This window comes from Lissotriton helveticus, chromosome 9 (genome assembly GCF_964261635.1).
Source record: "Lissotriton helveticus chromosome 9, aLisHel1.1, whole genome shotgun sequence".
Lineage (NCBI taxonomy): Eukaryota > Metazoa > Chordata > Amphibia > Caudata > Salamandridae > Lissotriton > Lissotriton helveticus.
The window spans coordinates 787937778-787961671 of NC_136070.1; the positions used below are offsets into that span (position 1 = coordinate 787937778).

The following is a 23894-nucleotide window of genomic DNA, read 5'->3' on the forward strand; positions in this document are numbered from 1 at the left end:
GGACCGAGCCTGGTGATGTGATTATTATGTTTTAGGGCGCCATGAAACAAGAGCAGGTGCTCTTGGAATTTGAGTGGTATTTCCACTTCCTCAAAAGGAGTGTACTCATTAGGAGGTTCCTCTATTTTGTAATAGTGGAAGTCCTTTGTTACAGCGTTTGCTGCTGGAAAGTTTATCCATGAATAGAATACCTCTGTCTGCCGATATTCGTGTGCCTCAATTACGAATATGACTGTACCACCTCTTGGTGTCAGTCCATTTTCTATAAGTTTTAGGGTTATAGATTTCCTTATGTTGACCGGGATGAGTATTGCATCTGGGTCATTTTCCAGCAGAGTATTGTCTGCTACTAGGAGTTCAGCTGCTAGTCTCACTGTCTCCCTTTCTTCTTCACTTTCTGTCATTTTACTGAGAGGAAGGTTATTCTGTATGTTTGCAGATCAGGTTTTTATGGAAACAAAGATTAGATGCACAATATTTTGGAACAGTGTATCCTTCAACGTTGAATAAACCAAGAACCATACATAGGAGTCTCCTCCTGCGAGGTTTGGCGGATATGACCTTTCACCCACTCCAGACGTCTTTGGAGTATTATGGGAAAAAAGGGGTTCTGTGTGAAAAAGCACAACTGAGTTACTCTAATGTCTTGCGTTAGTTTTATCGCCTATCCAAACGTTGGGCGCCATGTAGTGTAGTTCCTATCATCCCAATAGGCCCTGCGCATTGGAATAATATCTTCAATAGTATAGACCTAGGGCAGAGGTTAACTAGGTCTTCTACCGACGATATTAGACTTAAAGTTTTGTGTTTGCCAGCTAGCTCAGAGTTCACTAGAAACTTTCTCGAATAGGCAAGGAGGATTTTAACCTCCCTGGATAGACAAGAAGGGATTTAGTTTCTGACAACCATAGAACATGACAACTTTGCTCTCCCCTAATCAAGAGTGTATCTCTAGAGTCGTGTGAAAACAAAAGACAACTTATTTTACTCAGTCAGTTCAGTGCATTCTTAGTTTCACCAGATTGTAGAGAAAAGGAAAAGACGGGCGTGTTCAATAAAAGATGTTATTTATTGATCAGTCTCCTTTCTCATACAAGAGAAATGAATCGCTATTATTGTAATACTTATAGTTAAGTAAAGTGCATACAGTAAAGACAGAATTATAAAATAATACTGTAAAAGCATTGATATGGTTTCTAAGCCATATGATACCTTAAAATGGATAAAATAGATACATACATATATACATTTGACTAATCATACTCAACTGGTGCTTCTAACCACGCCTACCCCAGTGTACCTGACCTAAGCCTAATACGTGGGCGGGAGTAGATAAGTAGCAGTTTAAGTTAAGTTTGTTTGCCAAGGGACTGATTCGAGAATTCTCTGCAAGGGGTTATTCAGTTCTGTACCTGAGATCTAGAATGATGGAGGGCTGGTATCTCTTATCCCAGGTCTTGATATTCCAGCTGCCTGCGAGGGCTGCTTGGAAGCGCCGGAGCTGGATTTCTCAGCAGGAGAAAGGCAGCGTCTCGTTCTCAGCGCGTCAGGAAGGCGGGGCAGCGCCTGTGGGCTTCGCTCTCTGCTGGGCTCCTCGTCACGTCTCGCTGCTCCGATCTCGTCACCACCGCATGTGTTTGCTTAAGGCAATGTCAGTAATATTTATACCTGAAAGGTGCCGAGATTGACGTAAGGATGGACATATATACGTCAATAAGGATGTCATATGAACGGGCTCGTTCGCACATTCTTTTGCTGAAGTTCTCGGTGAAATCAAAACAATGGCTATGGGAATTTCCCAGGTCGCTGTAGGTTTGATTTGTTTTGAGAACTCCGTATGCCTTATCAGGGGCTGGAGGAATATCGCTTGTCTAATTAGATGGCATGCGTTATGACCTAATCAGATAACGCGCTTCTGTGCCGTGGTGTGGCTTAATCAGATAACGGTTTTTTGCACCGTTGGATGGCTGCTAGTTAATTATTAACCAGACCAGGGTCAGGAATAGGGGAATCGATACAGAACCTATAGGAATACATCACAAGCCGCACCTACCCCCCTCTCATACTTGGTCGGCAACGAGAGAGTCTGCTTGCAGCGCTGGGGAGGCGGTCAGGAGCGCGCGGAGAGTGGCTCAATTCCACATAGCTCTAGATGGGGCTAGGCACGGGACAACTGTGTGCAAGGAGAGAGGAGTTGCAGGGCATTGTGGTGGACGTGAAGGGTGTGGAGCAGTCCCCCCTCCACATATGCATTACAGAGGGGCAGTACTGGGAGCCCGCGAAGGTGTTGGATATGGGGGATACCCCCAAATTGTAGGACAATTATGCTGATTGGTTCTAAGAGGCCCCTGACCTGAAATTTGCGTCTGCTGAGGAGAGCGGAACTGCGTTGCGGCCTGCGTGCAAGCGGTAACTGTGTGCTGCAAAAAGAGGCTGACCTACTGCCTTGCCACGTTAGTGGACCTACCAAGCACCAGCGAAGCACCGGGCTGATGGGGAGAAGGAGACCCCAGAGAGTGGCAGATTGCGTGACACCAAGGGCATGCTGTACGGTGCCGCGACTTAGGAAGAACGTGCAGGAAAGAACACTGGTGCGCCCTTCCGCTCCTTGGGGGGACGGAGAGACAAATTAAAGGGTGGCCCACACACACTCGAGGCCCCACCACACTGAAACTGTGTGACGGCACCCGTTGAAGGATTCCTACAGTCTATATGTGTGCCTGTGCCCTGTCAGAACAATGGGAAAAACTGAAACCAGACAACCCAAACTGAGCTTGGACTCGGCAAAAAAAGGAAACAAGCAAGTGCACGACGCACATGTGCTGGAGACCGAGGCACATACCAGCAGGAAATGCGTCAGTTATTTGCGACGGTGGTGGACAAGGTGGATCGTATGTCATCCGGAATGGATGCTATTGTGCATAAACTTGAAAGCCATGAAGATCGCATCAAGGAGGCAGAGCGACGCATATCCAATGCCGACGATGTTGCTGCCAGTCCTACAATGCAGCTGACAAGAATGGACAGACTCCTACGAACGATAGCAGCTAAGAACAAGGATTTGGAGGCCCGAAACAGACGAAAAAACATCCGTGTTATTGGAATACCGGAGTCGACCAATACTGGTAGAATGGAGGACTACATTGAGAAAATGCTGCTAACAGCTATAGGATTTGAAGCATTCTCCTCGCAGTTAATAGCCGAGCGGGCGCACAGAACACTTGGTCCGCGTCCGGCGCCTGGTAGCACTCTGCGGCCCATCATTGCGAGATTGCTGAATTATAGAGACCGCGACGTAGCCCTCTGAGCATAAAAAACACAAAGAACTGGACAGTGGATCAATCTTTTGCTGGGCACCAATAAACAGAAATATTTTACCAATATCTTGTCCCTTAACTCAATTCCGTGTGCAAAATCTTTAACAGCTCTCACTGTCAAAGAGAGCCACCCTTAACACAGGGTCAAATGAATTCTTCAAAACATTTAAAGTTGCACAACCTCAAAAAAGCATATATTCCTTAAGCTCAATTATATATAGTTCATCCAAATAATACAATTCCTTCTTTCTGGATTTTTTGTATTCTTCTTTTTATTGTTTGATGAATCACAGCCAACGCGTTTCGTTCAGGAAACTGAACTTCTTCAGGGCATACAATGTTCGAAGGTGCCAGTGCGGTCGTACTGCCTGATTGAATTTTCTCAAAAAGATACAATGATTCTGATATTTCATAAGATCCCCTCTGTTTTGTGTTTGTATGTTCTCACGAAATTAATCCATTTATTCAAAGAATCTTTTCCAATAGCCACAAATTATTCCTTCACGGATATTTATTCTGATATAATAATCCAGAGGTATCCACTATTTCGGATACATCATATATTCCGCCTCAAACAGGGGTCCATCTATCCAGCATCCATAACTCTGAATTCAAGAGTACCCGCCAAATCAACAGCCTAGCAAGAGGCTGAACGAACCTCCATTTACAGCAAGCATCAGCGTCCCATGTGACCCTCCGGCGGGCCATAAATAAGCAGACACTAACGTACGACGGCAATACCTTTTCCATATACCCAGACTTTACGCCCATGGTACAGGAAGAGAGACCTAAGTTCCTAGATGTCAAGAAAAAGCTGCGCGTACCGCAGATAGATTATGCGCTTTTGTACCCAGCGAGACTCAGAGTGACGTATCAGGGGAAGCAAATATTTGTCACTAACCCGCAACAGGTTGAAGACTTTCTACCATCGGCAAAACGAACTGCGAGGGGTGAGGGAGGCCAAGGTGCATCGCAGCAACAGGAGCACAATAATGACAATGAAGATTAGTAAGGAACATTTGTCAGAACAACGTCATGATTCCGGCGGCGAGATTTGATGGTCGGGTAAGTAGCGGAGGCCAGGCTGTCCAGATGAAGATAAGTCAGTTCTACATTGACTCATTTCCAGTTTTTGTTATTTAAGTTCCAGGGCCCGCTTCCCCCCACAGAGCCCGGCATGCCACCACAGAGAGGCTCAAGGGAAGCTGAGAAACTGCGTAGCTGTCAGGATATGCCCCCCAAAGGGCATTCCCCCACGAAAGTACATTGTGCACTATGTAAAGGGGGTTAACTAGGGGTTTGGAACAAGTGGGGACAGGGGAGGGGGAGGGTTGTTAGATTCTGGCAAAATTGGGTTGCTTCAGTAGGAGGGGGGTGGGAAGGAACGAAGTTTGGGTGTTTGGTTTGTAACGGTAATTGAGGACGAGGCTTCCCCCGTAAGGGGAAAAATGATGGGAGGGAAGAGTGTAGTACAGCATCAGAGCAGAGTCATTTTGATGTATGTAAGCAGGGACAGAACTGGGAGAGTGATACCAGGATGGCCATAGTGACACAGAGACAAACCAACGTGACTGACACGAACATGGATACATTGAATATTCTTACATGGAATTCGAGAGGGCTGTGGGACCCCAGGAAGAGAAGGAATATATTATCTTATCTTGATAGACACCATGTGCATGTGGTTTTTCTGAAGGAAACCCATTTTGCACGTCAGAAACAACACTCCTTTGCCGCCAGGTGGGCGGAGCATAGATTATTTTCCTCCTACTCCACATATGCACGGGTGCAGCGATCCTGTTTAAGAAACAGGTCCCTTTCCTATTGTTAGGCAACCTATGGGATTCGGAGGGCAGGTATTGCATTGCATGGGGCAGGTTGGGTACCACGTCAGTGATGTTGGCATGTTGTTACGGGCCGAATACGGATGATGCAGGTTTCTTTGACACACTGTGGGCTAAAATATTTGAGATAGACTCCACATATGTCATTTGGGGAGGGGAATTCAAAGTGACTTATTGTCCTGGCCTGGACAGATCCCACCCCGCTCCACATCATTACACTAAAGCGCTAGCGACCCTGAAGCAAGTTGTTGATGTCTATCAGTTGACTGATGCGTGGAGACACGGACATCCGGAGGCAAGGGAGGGTACACATTTTACTGCGCAGGCGCACTCATGGGCTCGCCTGGATTATTTCTTGGTGTCTAGAGGGAGAGCTCCGGCAATAGTTACAGTGAAACACTTGGCAAGGTCCTACTCGGATCATACGCCAGTTATGATGGCACTCTCTTCAGCACAAGCATCCTTCAGGGAGAAGCTGACGGAATATATGGAGGAGGCCCGGATGGAGGCGCAGTTTAGGGGTAGATACTGGGTGGCCCGACAATATGGGGAAGGGGATAGGCCTGGAAAGGCACTGTCGCAGAAAGTAAGACGGCCCCGCTGCAGCAGCTCCCTAATGGAAGTGGGAGACCAGGAGGGGGAGATACATAGAGATACGGCCAGTATACTTGACGCATTCCTGTGCCATTACAGAACACTTTACACCACAACCAGGCAGAGTGACCTAGACTTGGACGGATTCCTGGGAGAAGTAACGCTGGGCTGGCTGAGTGAGGTACAGAGGACATTTCTATGTGCCCCATTTGAACTTGATGAGGTACGTGAGGCCATTATGGGTCTGCAATCTGGGAAGGCCACAGGGACGGATGGCATCCCGGCTGAATTTTATAAAACGTAGGTGGACCTACTGGCCCCTATTCTTAGAGAAGTGTACGGGGATGCACTGGAAGTCGGACAGCTGGCAGTTTCCATGATGGAAGCACTCATATTATCATTGCTAAAGCCGGGAAAAGAACAAAACTACTGCGATTCATACAGGCCGCTATCGCTCTTAAATTGCGATGCCTAAATACTGGCTAAGTTGATAGCGACGCGCTTGAGCCTCATAATGGAACACTTGATATTACCTGATCAATCGGGGTTTGTACCTGGTAGGGCCACTTCCCATAACCTGAGGATGCTGTTTGCCGTATTAAACAATGTTGCACCTGAGCTGCCTATGGCAGCAATTTTTTGGGACGCCACCAAAGCGTTCGATTCCATTGAATGGGATTATATTCTTGGAGTAATGAGGCACATGGGTTTCCCCCCCACTTTTCTTGTCCTTGATCCAACTGCTATACTGCTTACCAGTGGCAAAAGTCCTTGTAAATGGGCAAACGCCACAAACTTTTGAAATCACTAGAGGGACGCAGCAAAGCTGTCCTCTTTTCCCCATTGCTTTTCGCAATAGCAACGGAACCGCTGGCGGCAAGGCTACGGCAACACCACAATGACAAGGCCTTATGATGTAACTTGCGCCAGGCACTGGTCTCAATGTATGCTGATGACATCACTCTATATGTCCGAGACCCACAGCAAAATTTAAATGAGTTACTAAGGGAATTTATTGTTTTTGGGCAGCTTTCAGGTATACAAATAGATTGGAGTAAATTGTGTATTTGTCCATTGACCGCAGCTACGACACGAAATACCTAGGGATCTGGTTTACCAGAAATACAGATGAACTTATGAGACTTGATTATGGCACGGCCATGGACCAAATAATGGACAATGTCACACGCTGGGTTGCATTGCCGCTCTCAATGGCTGGCCGGGCATCATTGATTAAAATGGTGGTGCTCCCCCGGCTCCTGTATCTATTTATGAACATCCCCTTTCATCCGGGTGCGCATTTGTTTATACTACTGAGAACGGAAATGCTGCGGCTGGTGTGGGGAGGTAAACAGCCCAGAATACAATGGGAGGTGATGAAAAGGCCATATTCGCAGAGAGGATTTGGTATACCAAATTTTGAGCTTCATTTCCTGAGTGCTCAGGCCCACTTCGCCTTGTTTGGGGTGAAACAGCAGAAATACATGCCACAAGTAGCAGCGGAACACTGGCTTGCGCACCCCACACCAATAAAGGGAGCACAGTATGTAAGAGTACCAAAGGCTGACAAGACTGCCAATGCCCTCACGGGTACCATAGCGGCATGGCAGCGCATACAACTTAAACTGGAGGCGCCTATGATGTATTCGCCCTTACTGCCACTCACTTACCATCCCGCTATGCCGTTGTTACAGGAAGGGATCTTTAGGGATTTCCAAAGGCGTACCCTGGTGCATACTTGGGGGGGGTCTATATCATGAGGGCCAATTCCATAGCGTCGACCACATGTTCCAAACAGTACAGAAGATGCCACTAGACACTTTCATATATCTCAGACTGAGAATCGGGATAAAATCCATCACTCCTGAGTTCCCGGCGGAACCCCCAGTATTAGCTCCACTATAGCTTATACTAGAGAGAGACAAGCCTACACGATTGGTGTGAGAAGTTGGCCTGATGTATGATGTCTCCAATTCTGGGGGCACCTTGTATCAGTCCAAACAATCCCTTATGGTGGTGGTTGTAAGTCAACCTTAAAAGACAAGCTATCCTAATGGTAGCATGGACTAAGCAGTCTAAAGGCTTAACTCAAGAGGGCATGTGAAGCAAGCTGTTTTACCATATGCAATCCTGTAATATTAAATGAAAAGACACCACACAAGTTATATATTATAAAAATATATGTATTTATTACTAGAATAATCCCCTGTACTCTTTATGAGTATAGAAGCACAAGCGTTTAAACAAAAACACAGTATAACATATGAAAGTTGCACAATTATGGATGAGGCCGAAGGCCACTCAAACCATATATCAAAAAAGTGGTATAAGTATCACCTTTCGAACTGTGGTAAGGCCTGGGGCCTTGGGAATCACTGGGACTACATTGGACTAACAGCAGTTAGGACGGGAGTAGCCCGCGGGAATCGGGTGCAGCGCTAAAAGCACACGCATGCACCAATGCAAAGTCAATGGTGCGTAAAAGTTATCGAGTTACAGTTTTAGGAGTCTTCCGACTGGACTAGAATGACCACACTTTAAACTTAGACACCAGAGGTGTAAACCACTACAGGAGCACCTGCGTTCCTGAGTTACCTCACCCACAGGAAGTGGGTGCATAGGTGCCAAAGCGTGTCGGGTTTCGTCGTGTAGATCTATGGAGCCTGGAGATGAAGATGCTGCAGGCGGCCAGGAGAGAAGAGTCCGGTGTGATCCAAGGGTGGATCGAAGATGTAGAGTACCTGAAAGCAGAGGGGACAGAGTCTGGGTCACTAGCCAGTGACCAGGAAGGAACCAGGAAGGAACCAGGCAATGTAGGGCGCAATCAGGTGCTTGACAGGAAGCTTGTCTCCGCTGCCACGTGGACTCTGGGGCACCGAGGATGTCATGGAGTGAATCATGAGCTGTCCTAAAAAGGCTCTCACTGTCGGCGGTGTTGGCTTCCGGATCGGAGTTAACAAGCCTTGGCAAGTGCAACCCACGCAGGATTGGAAGATCGCTTCTTGTTCGGACCAGCAAGGTCAGATAGATCACTCCTTTTCAGGGGAGCGAGAACCAGTCTGGAGCAACCAGACTAACAGTGTAAATTCAAAGGATCATTGGTATTGGGGCCCCTAGCCAACGGGCAAGTAACCGGACCAACGTGTCAAGCAGGAAAATGCTAAAGGGCCCCACGCAGCACTCAGTAAGTGTGGAGGGGAGAGCTTCAGTGCAAAACCTGCTCGGGGCTGGGGCTTCTCAAACCTCAATGCACAGCTTCGAGGCAGCCTCGGGAGCTGCACGGTCAGCACTTCATAGTTTTTCCAAGATGGCCGGCTCCACGCTTCACGTCGCCTCCACGGGTCTCAAATTCGCTTCGACTGTGGATCGGGCTGTTAGAAGTCAAGGGAAGCTGGTCTTGTTGATCTCTGTTGCTCGAGTTTTGGTGGGAACTGCAACAAAGCAAACGGTGAGGCACTGGATGGTGCCTGTTTGCACAGGGTGGTCACTCCTTGACCACAAGGGAGATTCTTCAGTCTTCTACGTCGAGTGGGATGTCGAAGGGTCCAGAGTTCTGTATCAAAGTTTCAGTCAGGATAATCTGATGTGCATCAGCACAGCTCCTACGTTTATTCCAAATCAAGGGGCTGGATTACCTGCTAGGTCCCTCCTATGGGTGGGACCCAGGAAGGGGGTGGTTACACCCCTTTCCCTTTGTCCAGTTTCGCGCCAGAGCTGGGGCTGGAGTGCCCCAGAACCGGTTTGACTGGATTTTGCATGGGACACCTTGTGTGCCCCAGGCAGTGTCTAGTTTCATTCAACCCTCTCTGCTCCAATCCACTATCTCCTGTCTGGGGTGGTGTAACACCACCCTGTGACAGGAAACCCTTTGTCCAGGCCTCCCCTGCCAAGTTTCGGTCAGCAGAAGGAGGTCAGACTTGTGTCGGGGCAGCAGCATCCATTTTGTGATGCTGAGGCTCTGGTTAGGATTAACCGCGTTTTAAGTAAAGTAACATGTCTTCTCCCTCTAGAAGGGTGGAATGCTACCCCCGTCCCCAGAACTGGCGAGGGGGTAGTATTCCAAAGTGTATGACACCAAACACGACATGTTTTGATAAAGCCAAACCAAAGTTAGCAATAACCGCGAGGATTATAATGCACTTAAGAGTATATGGTATGGCAATATCCTGGAACAGCAGTAAGGAAATGGTTCTGTACACTGCAGACAGGCTCAGCTCATGCTAGAGCACCATCTCACATAAAACCAAGCACTCTGCCTCCAGGATTGTAAAGGCCTGCCATAGGAGTGATTTATAGGTGCATATGTGTCCAGATATAGGTTTAGACATAGGTATACTATATCTAAGCAAGGGGTGATTACACGACCTTGCCTCAGCTGAGTGATCAGCCAGTTGTGTCTGTTTGGATGGCCAGCCAGGGGTGGCAAAAGATATGCTGCAGCCCCTGGTAGGCCTTGGATGCACCTATGCCCTGGGTGCCTATAGTACACTCTACAGGGGCTGATAAGCTGTCCAATACCAATTTAGTTATGCACCTAGGGTACATGGAGTCCATTTTAAAGAGAGAGCAGATAGCCTGGGGCCCTGAATAGCAGGGTTCCAGGCCAACTAAGTCGAAAACCAACTAAACACAAGGCAAAAAATCTGGGGTAACCATAGTCAGGTATCCACCTTCCTACAATTGGTCTCATTAATATACAGAGCGGTACACACACAAATAGCGCCTGAGCCTCCGCCATCGCGTAAGAAATGGGATGGGAGCTAGGGCTCGTATTGACTGACGAACAGTGGGAGTGGAGCTGTGTGCAAACCGAGCGAGTATCGGGTAGCAGTAGGTTGAGAATAATTCATTATAAATTCTTACACAGAATGTACTATACACCGGCCAAGATGCATAGGTTCAAATTAAGAGATGGTGACAGATGCCGTATGGTGGGGGCAGACTTCCTACATCTACCATGGAAGTGACCTGTTGTGCATGAATACTGGGAGCAAGTGTTCCAGGCACTGCGTGAAATGATAGACACACCTGTAGAGGCTGCACCGCTGATGGCGCTGCTGGAATATGTCAAGCCACTCCGACCTGAACACCGTAAATTTATCGCGCTGGCACTACTAATGGCTAAGAGAAGGGTGGCGTGCCGATGGGGGAGGGGTAGGGCGCCTAAGTTTAAAGAATGGATCTCAGATTTGATAATGTGCCAGGAACGACTCTCGACATATTCGGAGCTAATGCCAGTGGCCTCCAGGCCCAGAGACGTTTAGGTCCCATTGCAGTGTTATTTATTAGCCCATCCGAGAGAAGGGGAATGTTAGCACAATATGCACTGTGCAGAGAAATGTAAGAGGAGGTGGGTGGTGAGATGTGTGTTGAGATAAACTGACTGTGCAACTTAAACAACAAACTGTAGTTGGTTGACGCTGATTGTCAAGGACACTTCGAAATGCTTAGATACTAGTTATATTTGCTGACATGGGAGGCTGCATGTACGTGCATGGAAACTTCATTGTGGACTTGTAGGAATGGGATGCCTATCTCTCTCACGACGCATGTTATTATTTCTTATACCGCTGTATCATTAATGTAATGCGACTGGCGATCTGTGAAATAATTGCATTGCTAAGATGCACCTGGTCTGTAACAGTAACGTTTGGAAGATGCTGAGAAGGAACTGTTCTTTTGCAAAATAATAAAAAGAAGTTAAATAAAACAAATTCTGAAAAAGGGGTGCTTGAGGCAAAGGGGGCAGGTGTCACTGTCACTAAACTGTCACCCATGCCCTCCCCCTGAGAATGGTTTCCTTTGCTCACAGTCACATTCAAGCTGTTTAGTTCTTTTAACTGATCAACCCATAGATCCACTGGGACATGCACGTCAGGAGAGGTGGAGCCACCATTGATGTTTGTTGCCACTAATTTCCAGAAGGATCTATAATCACGTTTCCCCAGAACTTCTAGCATTTTGCTCCACTGTCCCTCTTCCTAGTGGCCCTTAGTGTTGATCAGTGTGCCCATGTAGGTCTTTGTAGCCCTCAATATATCTATTTTTGCGCCTTCATTGATGGCCTTGATTAGTCCCCCGTTTGCCATTCTACACTCCTTGGTAAACAAGGGGCAACTCGCAGAGGCAACATGTCCTTCTTTGCTCTGCTTTGTGAGATAATTTTTAAGGGTGCTAAAGAACTCCCTAAGCTAGAAAATAATAAAGATAGTCTGGGTGGCATTGCGGTTCCTTACGGAGTCCACTTACAAGGATTTTCTTCTGAGGTTTTTGTTCCTTTAGTTTTGGTCTTAGTATTGTGGTTGCACTCTGACAATCAATGTATCATGATTGTAATTCATTTATATAATCGCATTGTCTTGAGTTGTGATTCGTATCTATCATGTTCCTATGTGTTTATAATGCCTTTGCACTGGCCACTTTTATGGTTCCTTGAACTGAAATAAAGTTGATTGATTGAACTCCCTATGCTTGCTGTTAAACATGGCTGCATCCGAGTCGAGGTGATTATAAGTTCCAAAAATGTCTACAAATGATTGGTAGATCGTTTGCAACAACCCGAGTATCCATGGTGATATTGGTCCACTTTATGTTCCTGCAATTATTAGTAAGAGTCAGTGGCGTTGTGGGGGATGTCATTAAGTTGCGCAGGGGATTTGCGAAAACAGGTCTAGTTTAAAAGCAGTGACAAGTGAATTATGGTCACTGGCCTCACGGGCGACAACTTCCATATCTATCACATAGTGCCATAGTCTTAGATCAAGCAGGATATAATCTATGTGATTGTTGTACATGCCTCTCTTGAAGGTAAAAAGAGGTTGATTGTCAGATCAAGTGCACCCATTGGCAGCTTTCAAGAGAAGGTCTAAACTAAGGTGGAAAACTTAATTCATGACTTTTGGCCGTTTCAATGCCAGTTTACTTTTAATTTGAGGGATGCCCCACTCCTCGTCCTCATCTGTCATTAAGGCTGGTAGAGGTTCAAGGGGTTCAAATATTTTCTTCCTTTTCCTTCTTCTCCTCTCCATTTCTACAGAATATATTGACCAACAGAATTTTGCATTGTTGCTGTATTTGCTTTTTCTGTTTTACTTCTTTATTGCTTAATAAAATATTTCTTTAAACTCAAAAAGGGGTTCAAATATAGTGTTACAGTCTCCAGCCATTATCAAGAGCCAGGAATTATGTATGCTGCCCTCTACTAATGTTTGGAGTGCGTGTATGGTTAAGGATTCCCCACTATCCTAGACCATCCTGTAGATGTCAATCACAACTAGTTGTTTTAGTACTGCAGAGCTGTTAAATCTCAGGTGAATGCCTAAGATATTCCTTGATCCTGAGTCTAATTGTTCCACATTGAAGTTGTGGAATTTTTCTGCCGTATTATTAAGCCTCCTAAGGCTTTCCCAGATGTAGCTGGGATGACATTTACAAAGTAGGTGAAATAACCTGGCCTATAAATCTGCTCATCTCACATGTTTCCTGTAACAAAATGATATGGTGGCTATCTATAAATTCCCCACATTCCAGGTTATTTTGTTTAGTCTGTAGCCCTGCGACATTCCATGGCACAAGTTTGACTTCAGGATTTTGACTTCCCTCAGGTGTGACTGACAACGGGGATGTATGATGAGCCAAGGGAATTGATTAAGATTGTCTGGTTGATAACTCTCATGTGATATCATGCATGTTTGACATCCTGCTCCCCAATAGAGGAACCCACTGGTTGCTAAGCCAGGCTTTGCCCAATAATGGATAACACAGCATAAGTCTTAGCGCATGTTTTGGGAATGTCCTGGAAAAGTCAGTTTACATCAGATGTAGCCAAGGAGCCTGGACCAACCGGCCTTGTTTCATGTGTTGTACTTTGGATCAACATACGTACAAAGAGTGGACCAATTGACCGACAAACTTATCGAGGAGGAAAACAGGTCAACTTGGTTATCAAAAAGATGTATATAATGACATAATCACAAGTTCGCAATTTCAACAGTTGCTACAAAGTGAAAAGGTGAATAAGGTACTCAAGTTAGTTCGCTTGATGTAATGGAGATGTGATAGTAAAGATAAAATACAATGTTTACAATATGTACAATGATGAAATGATGAAAGCGACCTGTCTAACAATGTATCAAAAGACTGGCTAAATAACTCAAGTAATGCAATGCCATAAATGGATGATAATTTCTCTGCTTCTGGGCTGAATGAGTATTGACCTATTTCCCTTGTGCTTTATTCCTTGACAATCCACTGGGCACTGACGTGCCTTTCTCCAATTTTACTTCTGTATCCGCAGCGTCCTACATTTTCTTATACCTGGTGCGACCTAGCCACATCACTTAAACCCCAATGTCTATCAGACAGTGCTCCACTGAGGTGAGCCTTATTGCCACATCCTTGTAGTCACACCCCCCCCCTATCACCCTGTACTATTACTGATGGTATTTCTACCTACCTTGTAGGTTGCTCCTCCAATGGTCCTGATGAAGACCCGTTCTAAGGGATGAATTACCTTCCTCTAGTTTCTGGGATCGAAAATGTTGACTTTGCTTACATTCGGACCTGTACTTACCCATTCAGCCCAGAAGCTGAGAACTTATCATACATTTATGGCATCGCATTACTCGGGTTGTTTAACCAGTCTTTTGATACATTGGTAGACGGGTCTCTTTCATCATTGTAAATATTGTAAACATTGTATTTTAGCTTTACTTTCATATCTCCATCCCTTCACGAGTACTACCTTGAGCACCTTCTTCACCTTTTCACTTTGTAGCAACTGTTGAAATTGCGAACTTGTGATTAGATCATTATATACATATTTTTGATAACCAAGTTGACCTGGTTCAATACAATTATTGTGGGTTGTTTTCTAATTTTGTTTTCCTCCTTGAGAAGTTCACCATCCGAGGGACAAGTTGTGGGCAATTTTCTGGATATGGGGGTTCCAGCATACCTTTGCCACCAGCCGAAATGATTACATGAGGGCAATTTTCCCCAAATTAGGTATGGCAAAAATGGTGAACTCACTGCTCCATACCTGTAGAAAGAGTTGTACCCCAAGGCTGTGTCCTTGCCCCCACCCTTTTTTGCCTCTTTATTAATGGTTTAGTTGAGTCGCTGATTGCAGGGAAGGATATTGATGCCCCTAAGCTGGCGAATTGTAAAATAACTGCTATGATGTTCGCCGACGACACCGTCCTACTCTCAAAGTCACCCATGGGAATTCAGAGGGACCTTGATATTTTTTATGTTTTTTCTAAAAATAGAGGGCTGGAGATCAACCTACAGAAAACCAAATTCATGGTATTTAATGCAAGCAATAGCACCTGGCCAAATCCTCTCCAAGATGGGAAACCCCTGGAGAGGGCGTACGTTTTTTAATATATTGTTATCACGCTCACTGAAAAAATGGACTGGGGTGCCCAAACTAAGAAAGCAAGTTTAAAGCTGGCCCAGACAAGGGGGCACTGACACAGGTATATAGGAGCTATACCTATAACTTTGTTGGCCCGGCAGTGGAAATTTATAAAGCCCAAGCCAGGTGTGCCGCTCTGTATGGAGCTGAAATCTGGGATCACTGTCCATCTTGCTCTATATCGAGAATTGAGAACTCTTTTGCCAGGTAATTAGTTGGTCTTACCCCAAAACTCCCCGCTTACACCGCTTCTCAGGGACCTTGGGATTAGAATAATTGCAGATGAAGCCGCTCTTAGACATCTTTTATTTTGGCAACGTCTATGGAGTACCCCGGAGTTGGCTGAATTCGGGGAAGAGCTGAGTGAAGTACTGAGCCTACAGGGTGGGGGAAAACTACCATGGCTGACTTTTATTAAGAACACTCATGTGGCCATGGGCAGGGGCAACTTGTGGAACAATGCAGAAGAAATCTGCTCTACAACATCGAGGAAGGTCCTGATAGAGAGCTATAGGGAGTGCCAACTTGCCCAGATACAGGAGAGGTCTATGTCTGGTTCACTTTCTTTAAGGTTTTTAGAAGTAAAAGATCAATACAGACTAGAGCCTGCCCTGGATGATATCCAACCGGTCCTTGCCAAGAAGTTATATTTGCAGTTCAGGCATGGGGTGCTCCCGTTGCGTGCTTTGACAAATAAGTGGGCAGGTTCATACAATTTGGGTTGTCCTTCCTGTAGCAACGAAGCGGAGACGAAACATCATGTAATATTTCTCCATCAAAGATACAAGAAGGTGAGACATTGATGGCTTTTACAGCTATGCAGAAATATGGGAACCAACCACTGCACGGAGGTTTTTATAATATTAAAATATGACACTCAAAAGCAGATTGTATTTTCAATATCACGTTTTTTTAATTCTCTATGTGGTCTGCACGTAGAGCCATCCTAAAGATGGGCCTAAAGGATTGTCAGTGGGTCGGTGAAGTGTCACACACAACATTGAAAGTTGCACAGTAACACTTCCACCACGCACTTCATGCCCATGTATTCTTGCGTCAGTAGGCGTCAACACTGGTTCCGCTGTAATGCGGCTGGGCTTCTTGTCGCGGCAGGACGGGCAGTATACTAATCCAACAAACAAGTTATCCTCTTGACAGAAGCCTCGCACAGGAATAGCAGACTCGTACCAGATGTCGGCATTTTTTATATATGGTGTGCGACTGCCCAGGACTGACACACTGACCTCGTTGACGTTCAAATGTAATCTCCTTACACCTGAGACGTGCCTTCTGGGACTCAAGGGACTCAAGACACGAACTAAACATAAACTGAACTGCCGACACATAGACCTGCCAACACATAGATCTGGCACTACTGTTAGCTAAACTTCAGATTGAGATTACATGGAGCTGACGACGCTGAAAATTATGTCTTGGAGATCAGCGTTACTGAGAGAGGCGATATCAGAAAATGAGGCTATTGGAGCTTTAAGTGGAAGGCGGGATAAGACACTGCACTCATGGCTTGGGACACAGTAATACAACAGGTCACACCGAAGTCTAATGAATTGCCACCTTGACCGAATTTCCGCTTTGGTTCGTCCAGATCATTGCATGTGATGAACTTTGGCTTTTTCCCTGTGGATGGATGGAGCACTACCTTAAATTACTACATTTTTTAAATAAGTGGCCCAGTACACTGCATAAAAACTATTTTTATATCGTATTATTGATGAATGATGCTTTTCTGACAATAATGGTTGCTCTGCCATTTTGGTAAGCTTTGTACCTCAATTATATGTTGACCACAACAAGTCAAGCTGACGTAAACTAAGATGACATCTTTTTTTTAATCTCCTTTTGACTAAAAACGGCCGCCATTTGCTCATAACGTTCTCTTATTCTTCACAGGTAGCCTGCTTCCGGGAGGAGCGGGATGTCCTGGTAAATGGAGACAAGCGCTGGATAACTCAACTGCACTTTGCGTTTCAGGATGAGAACTACCTGGTAGGTGCTGCAGCTCGCAGGTTGTGTGCCTGTGACACTCACAGTGCTCTTTGTCAGAGAGTTGCTTCCAATTCGTGCTCCATTGGCACCTCATAGCTGACGGTGACCAAGAACTTGCGGACAATCAAAAAACGCAGGCTTGAACCATAACATTATTGAAGTCATTAAAAGTAAAATAATTTGGACAAGAACACAAAATGTGACAAATATATCCAGCATAAAACAGTGAAGGTATTCAGGAACATGTGCATAGGTGAAAAAAAAATTAACATTAACAGCTAATGTAAATATTAAAAAATAACAAGGTGGGGTATTTTATATACCAATGACATACCAAAAACCTCAAATGGTATCTCACATACTGTTGTTACACAGCTCAGCAGAAGTCTTTTTATCAACCATAGAAAAATGAAAACATGACTCAGCACCACCACATAAAAAAAATGTGACCACCAGGTTACACACTAGTCTAGAGCAGGTGTATAATCAATTGAACCCCATCCAATTCCAATTGGGCGGATGGGGGAGGTGGTAAAAAGCTGTCTGAGCCAGTTAGGGGCACGGCCCGATTCCTGAGCAGGATAAACCCATCCTTTTTTTAATTATATTTTGCCTGTTTCTAGTGGGTTTGTGCTCCCAGAGAGGGAGGGGTGATGGAGGCAGAAAGACTTATAGGCCCATACGGGGTTGGAGGCCTGCTTGAGTTTACCCACACCCTTTCTTTTAAATTACATTTTTCCTGGTGTATGGTCAGCCTTCTGCACCTTCGCGGGAAATTTTTTGGGGTAACCCCCCATTAGTCCCCATAGGGGACGTTTACAGACGCTGGGCCTGTTATAAGTTGGGGGAACAGCATTATGTCTGGGCAGGCTATGCCCACACCATGTTTTTTTTTAAAGTTATATTTTAACTGGTGGCTACTGGGCTTTCTATCTCCCCCCCTCCACGCCCACCTGGGTCCAGATTAGCCGTAAACCCCCCAGTTGCCACCCAAGTGGGTGGATAGACAGATTCTTTCTTTTACTTTAAGGGGGAGAACTAACCGAAGTTTTGTTAGGGGTGTTTATCTGCAAAAATCAATACGCAGCCACCCCCCCCCCCCCGCCCCCAAGATGCCAATCGAGGACAAGGACAGTATTCCCTTTGTCAAAAACATGAGGGTGCGCTGGGGGTGGCTGTGAAAGGCACGTGTAACAAAAAGGGTGTACAAAGTTCCCCTAGGAATAATCCTGTAATAGAGTCTCTCTCTCGGAAATAATTTGTGAAATTAACAATCTGGGAAGTCAGCAAGTTCCTTATCGGAACTAAGGAGCCTCACACAACTAGTAGGCTGGATGACATGTTTCGTTCAGCCTTTGTGGTGTTGTTTGCATCATCGGCTTCCTGCTCCAACGTCAAGCCGGCGCTGCAATGCCTGACGGGTAACAACAAGTGTTACACTTTTATGGAGATCTTTTGTTCCTTGCCGTGGTTTGCTAGCGTGTGAGGGACCTAGAAAAGTGAGGTAGTGAGCAAAGTGTGAGTTTAAAAAAGGTTGGATAGTCCACAAAGTAACCTTTATTCGTGTGGCTAGCCACCTTATTAAGAAGTGCAGAGAGGGGTATTGAGGACCAAGATTTACATTAGTATGGCCTCATTTCAACCCTCAGATGTGGTCAACATGTTTCATGCCCTAAAGACAATTCTTCAGGACCAGATAGTGCTCATAAACTCATTGGGTGCCTGGAGGTGGGCTAAGGGGTATAATTTATACAACCTGAAAGGTCTATGACTGGAGCAAGCTAAAAGTCCTGCATCACCGTCAGACCTAGGGATAAAACAAAGATAACCAAACACTGTATGTCAACACGCTAAATTATTATGCGTCGCAATTATCCCAAGTTTAAATATAGCACCCAGGCATCAGTGATCCTCTATGTGCTAAAAATACAAATGTGACTTCGTGCAGAGAGAGAGACTTTTATTACATTCGTGAGTATATGACCCAAAACATTTTTTGGAACATTTATGAATACTAATCATTAACTCGAGGTATGTTTCTTTGTAACAACAAAACCTCTCTGGTCAAGAAGTAGTAACTTATTATGAATGGCCAGTGTTCCCCAGATTAGAAGACAGGGACTCAAAGCAATGAGGGAAAGGATGACAACCAGCATGTGCTAGGGCTTACCATTGCAGAACCCTGTGTCAGTCCACGCGGCTTGTTCGTGTGGGACCTGCGCTAGCGGTAACTACCTGTAGAGTTAATGAGTAAGGGATCAAGACAGCTTGTCAAAAACAGATCGGAGTCAAGGAGAACTAAATATCTGGACGACCAGTAGCCCTCACGGAGTCCTGCCCCGCCAGGCTGTATTGCATGGTAAGGCATACCACCCGTCAAGACCCGCCGCCCCGCCCGCGGGTGCCGAGCGAATGCGTGGGGGTCGACCGCTGGACCAGCGGTGTGAATGGCCGTAGGTATGGGAGCCCGTGTGAAGGCGCCAATCACCCTACAGGCGGAGCCGCAAGGCCAGGCGGGGGCAGTCCCCAATGACCGCAGCCCAGCGGACAGCAAGGACCCGTGCGGTCTCCATGCGGGGTCCGTCAATAGTCAGCATCAAAATAATGTGAAAGACACTTTTGGCTTACCTTAATGGCGCGAGGCCAGCGCCATTCATAACCTACCCCCACACACTCAGGCGTGTAACTACACGCGGAACAGCCGGTGGAGTGCTGTGACTCTGCCGCCATTAAATGCAGCGCGTTCGAGTCCCAGGCTGGGGGCGTGTCCATGATGACGTTGCTGACGGGGCGGCCAATCAGGTGCCACTCGTGTTAGTCGATGGGAATTGTAGTCGACTAAGGTGCCACTAACATAAGGGATTAGGAGTCATGAGCTTGGTTAGAGCGGGGAGGGAGATGTCTTAAGTATCGGACCCCAGAGTCCCACTATAACGTACTGTAGGATCTCAATATCGGTCCATCCCTCATAGAAGAGATCCCCGGAGGTAGTATTATACATGGAAGCAGCGGAGTCAGGGGACGTCCCAAAACTAACAAGACCATCAAGGAGCGAGTAGTCCGAATGCGCCCAGTGGGCGTTATTCAAGGAGGTAATCAGCCCCCCGGATGTGTCATACTCTGAAGTGATGGTGGAGCTGTGGTAGTTTGGGTGAGGTGGGGGTGAGGTAGGAGTAGGGAAACCAGAGTGTGCAAAGGGACTAGTTGGGTTTGTCTGTTTGCTCGATAGTGTAGTGTCCAATCTCAGCATCCTCAAGGTCTAGGTAGAGTGTTGATGGAGAGTCATGAGAATCATCTCGCTAGCTGATTCCAAGGGACAGAGTCATTAAGCCCACAGGTGTCTAATTGAAGGCGGTGCACCCACCTCTGTTCCAATCTGTGTAGTGCTTGTTGACTGATGGATGGGTGCCATTCTAGGACCACCCATTTCATGCTTTCTGCTGAGTGGCCAGCTTCTTTGCAATGTTCATATAGCCTTGTGTGTGTCTTAGCACAACGGATATTGCTGTTATGTTCAATTATGCGTATTTTCACAGTGCGCATCGTCATACCTATGTATTTGAGCCCGCAGGGGCATGTGAGCATGTAAATACATCTGCTGCTGTTGCAATTGGTATGTTTGTTTACGTGCCAAGTGAAAGATGCTGATAGAATGATTTCTTTGCTTTGTATGGACTGAGGACAGACGATGCAGTTACCACATCTAAAATGGCCGACCACTGGTGGTAAGTCCCAAAGCGTATTCTGGTGGCGAGTACTCGATTTCTTAGGTCGAGTGTGGGTCAAGGTATCCTTCAGGTTGGCAGTTCTTTTAAAGGCAAAGCGTGGACGAGAGATGTCCAGTCCAGCAGAATTTAGAGTACCCCAGTGGGAATTAATTATCTTCTTGATGAAGGTGGAATTCTTGGTGTAAGTAGTTACACATGTGATGACATCATCTGCAGGCTTTGTATGTGTCTCCAAGAGGGCTTCTCTATTATTGTTAAGTGCTCTTTTGACTGATTGTTTGAGGAGTCTGGTCGGGTAGCCCCTCTCCTGGAGCTTATGTTGTAAGGTAGATGCTTCGCGTTTGTAATCAGTCACTGACGTGCAGTTTCTACGAATCCGCAGGAATTGCCTGAAAGGTAGATTCTCCCTCAAGGCCCTGGTGTGGTGGCTCTGGTAAAGGAGGAGACTGTTCCTATCGGTCTCTTTCCTGTAGAGAGTGGTAGTGATCTCTGTAGGATCCAACCTGATGGTAAGGTCGAGGAAGGGGAGTGATTGTTCAGAAATGGTACCCGTAAATTTGAGAAACGGGTTCTGGAGATTAATCCATGAGCAAAATGCCTCACAACTTGTCCGGTCCCCCTTCCAGAAGATCAAAATGTCGTCGATATAGCGACGCCATAGGGTCAGGTGTTCGAGGAATGGGTTGATGTCAGCGGGGTAGATGAAGTGTTCCTCAAAGGTGGCCATGTATATGCATGCCAGGCTCGGCGCAAAGGTAGAACCCATGGACGTGCCACGGATCTGGTGGTACAGTTGTGATTCATACCTGAAGAAGTTCTCTGTCAGAGCTATACTTGCTAGAGCCATAATAAATGAGATGGGGGTGGGTGATGTCCATTCCTCCGACCTCAAAGCAGACTCTACTGCCTCTAATGTGGCTTGCTGAGGGATGTTTGTGTAGAGGGCTTCTACATCCAATGTCAGTATGAGATCAACATTTTCCCTCCCATCCATATCATCAATCAGGCGCAGGACGACTCTGGTATCCTGAAGAAAAGAAGGAATTTTCTTAACTATAGGTTGCAGGAAGACGTCGCAAAATTGGGACAGTGGTTCCAGTAGGGATCCTATTCCGGAAACGATGGGCCTGCCTGGCACCGGGGTAACCCCCTTGTGGATTTTAGGCAGTGTGTAGAAATAGGGCGTTACTGGTTCGGTGGTGATGAGGAATTCTGCTTCCTTCTTTGATAGCCATTCATTGGTTTCTCCCTCTATCACAAGACTCATGATGGTAGTTGTCAGGCGTTTGGTAGGGTCTAAGGTGAGGGGTCTATAATGGGTACTGTTAGATAGTTGTCGTCTACATTCCAGGTCATATTCATCATAATCTTGGATGACTGTGGCGCCCCCTTTGTCCGCTTGTTTAATGACGATCGTGTTGTCATTACCTAAGGCATGGGAGGCCTGTCTCTCTGCTTTGGTCAGGTTATTGAATTGGTTGCATTGTGGTTTCTTTGTAAGGCTGGTTAAAACCGCTCTCTCAAAAGCCAGAATCTCCGGGGGGACCATCCCATCAGTGGGGGTGAAAGTGGAGGGTTTCCGTAGTCCTGTATCTGGATTGTCTGGTTCTGGTTTGTCATCAAAGAAAGCTCGCAAGCGTATCTTTCTGAAAAGTTGTTTAATTTCGATTATTTCTTGAAAATTATCAGGAATGGGAGTGGGGACGAAGCCAAGTCCCTTTTCTAACACTTTATTCTCCGCGGGGGTCAGGACTCTTTTAGAGAGGTTCACCGTCAGACTCTTCTCCCCCTGGTAGTACTCCTGGTTTCTACTGTGGTCTGTGGTGTTGGCTGGTCTTGCCACTGGACCCCTTTCTGTCCGCCTCGCTTTCGCCCTCTTCCTCTGCCCCAACCTCTGCCTTGAAAAGGAGGCGGGTTTGAAGGGAAAAATTGTGGTGGACCCTGTTGGTAGAAAGGGTATTGCCACGGGGGTGCCATGTGTGGGGGCCCATGGAACACTGGTCCTTGGTGGTACCCTGGTTGCCAATTGGGGTGTTGTGAACCCCGTTTGTTCTTTGGATTATATCCTCCACTTGAGTCACTGCTAGTGGAGCCTCGTCGGCTATTATTGTCTGAGTTTTCATCCGAGGAGTAGCCTGACTTTTTGTTCTTGAAGCCCTCCTTCAAGTATGGATAAACTTTCTCCTTCTCAAATTTTGCGATATCTTTCTGCAGTTTGGTTGTTTTCTGGTTCAGGAGGTATTCATGGTGATCAGCCATTTCTTGGTTGATCTCAGCTAATTTGGTGGTGAAGTTGGCCTTGGTGTTCTTGTTGACCGCACTTCTCATCGTGGCTTCTATGGCTGTAATTTTCTCTAATAAGGCGTCTGACAGCCGTTTCGATGTTTGCACAATTAAAAAGAGTAAATCTTTAGTGCATTTCCAGGATACCTGGACCCAGTCAACCTTAAATTGTTTGTCTTCTAAGAAGAGTCTGGGTATGATGTTCACAATTAGGCCTTGTGGGGCGATGTTGCTTCTCAGGTATTCGGTCATCATTATCCCATGTATCGTAATCCTTATTAGTTCTTTCTTCATTTCGGTCAGTATGACCCAATCGTCGTTAGTAGCGCCAGAGGCAGAGGCAGCCGAGATGGTAAGTAAGCTGGGTGCTGCCCTGAGGGCTTCGGCAATGGCATCATCATCAAAGCTGAGACCCGGTACATCTTCCATATTTACACGGAGTTTGGCCTGGTTGAAGGTTCTTTCAAGTGTTAAATGAAACCGCAAATGCGGAGTACTGGGGACAAAAACCCAGTGTGCTTTGGGCCAGAGAAGGCACGTACCATTTCTGGACATTGGCTTACCACGAACAGACCTAGCACACATGCTACATTCGCGTGTTAACTGGGCCAGAGAAAAGTCAGGATAGCAGTTTCACATGTAGTTGGATTATTAAGGCATTAGGCTCCATTGTGCTGAGAAATCATGTAGGAATCAATCCCAA

The 23894-nt window shown here is 46.2% G+C and overlaps 1 protein-coding gene across 3 annotated transcripts in view; it reads left to right on the forward strand.

Moving 5' to 3' along the window:
- DMPK (DM1 protein kinase) overlaps nt 1-23894 on the forward strand; it is a 1011012-nt gene that overhangs the window by 501634 nt on the left and 485484 nt on the right. For all 3 annotated transcript variants that reach the window (XM_078660914.1, XM_078660912.1, XM_078660913.1), the window contains exon 4: nt 17085-17180. In XM_078660914.1, the coding sequence (XP_078517040.1) occupies nt 17085-17180 (96 nt within the window). The remainder of the gene's footprint in view (nt 1-17084; nt 17181-23894) is intronic.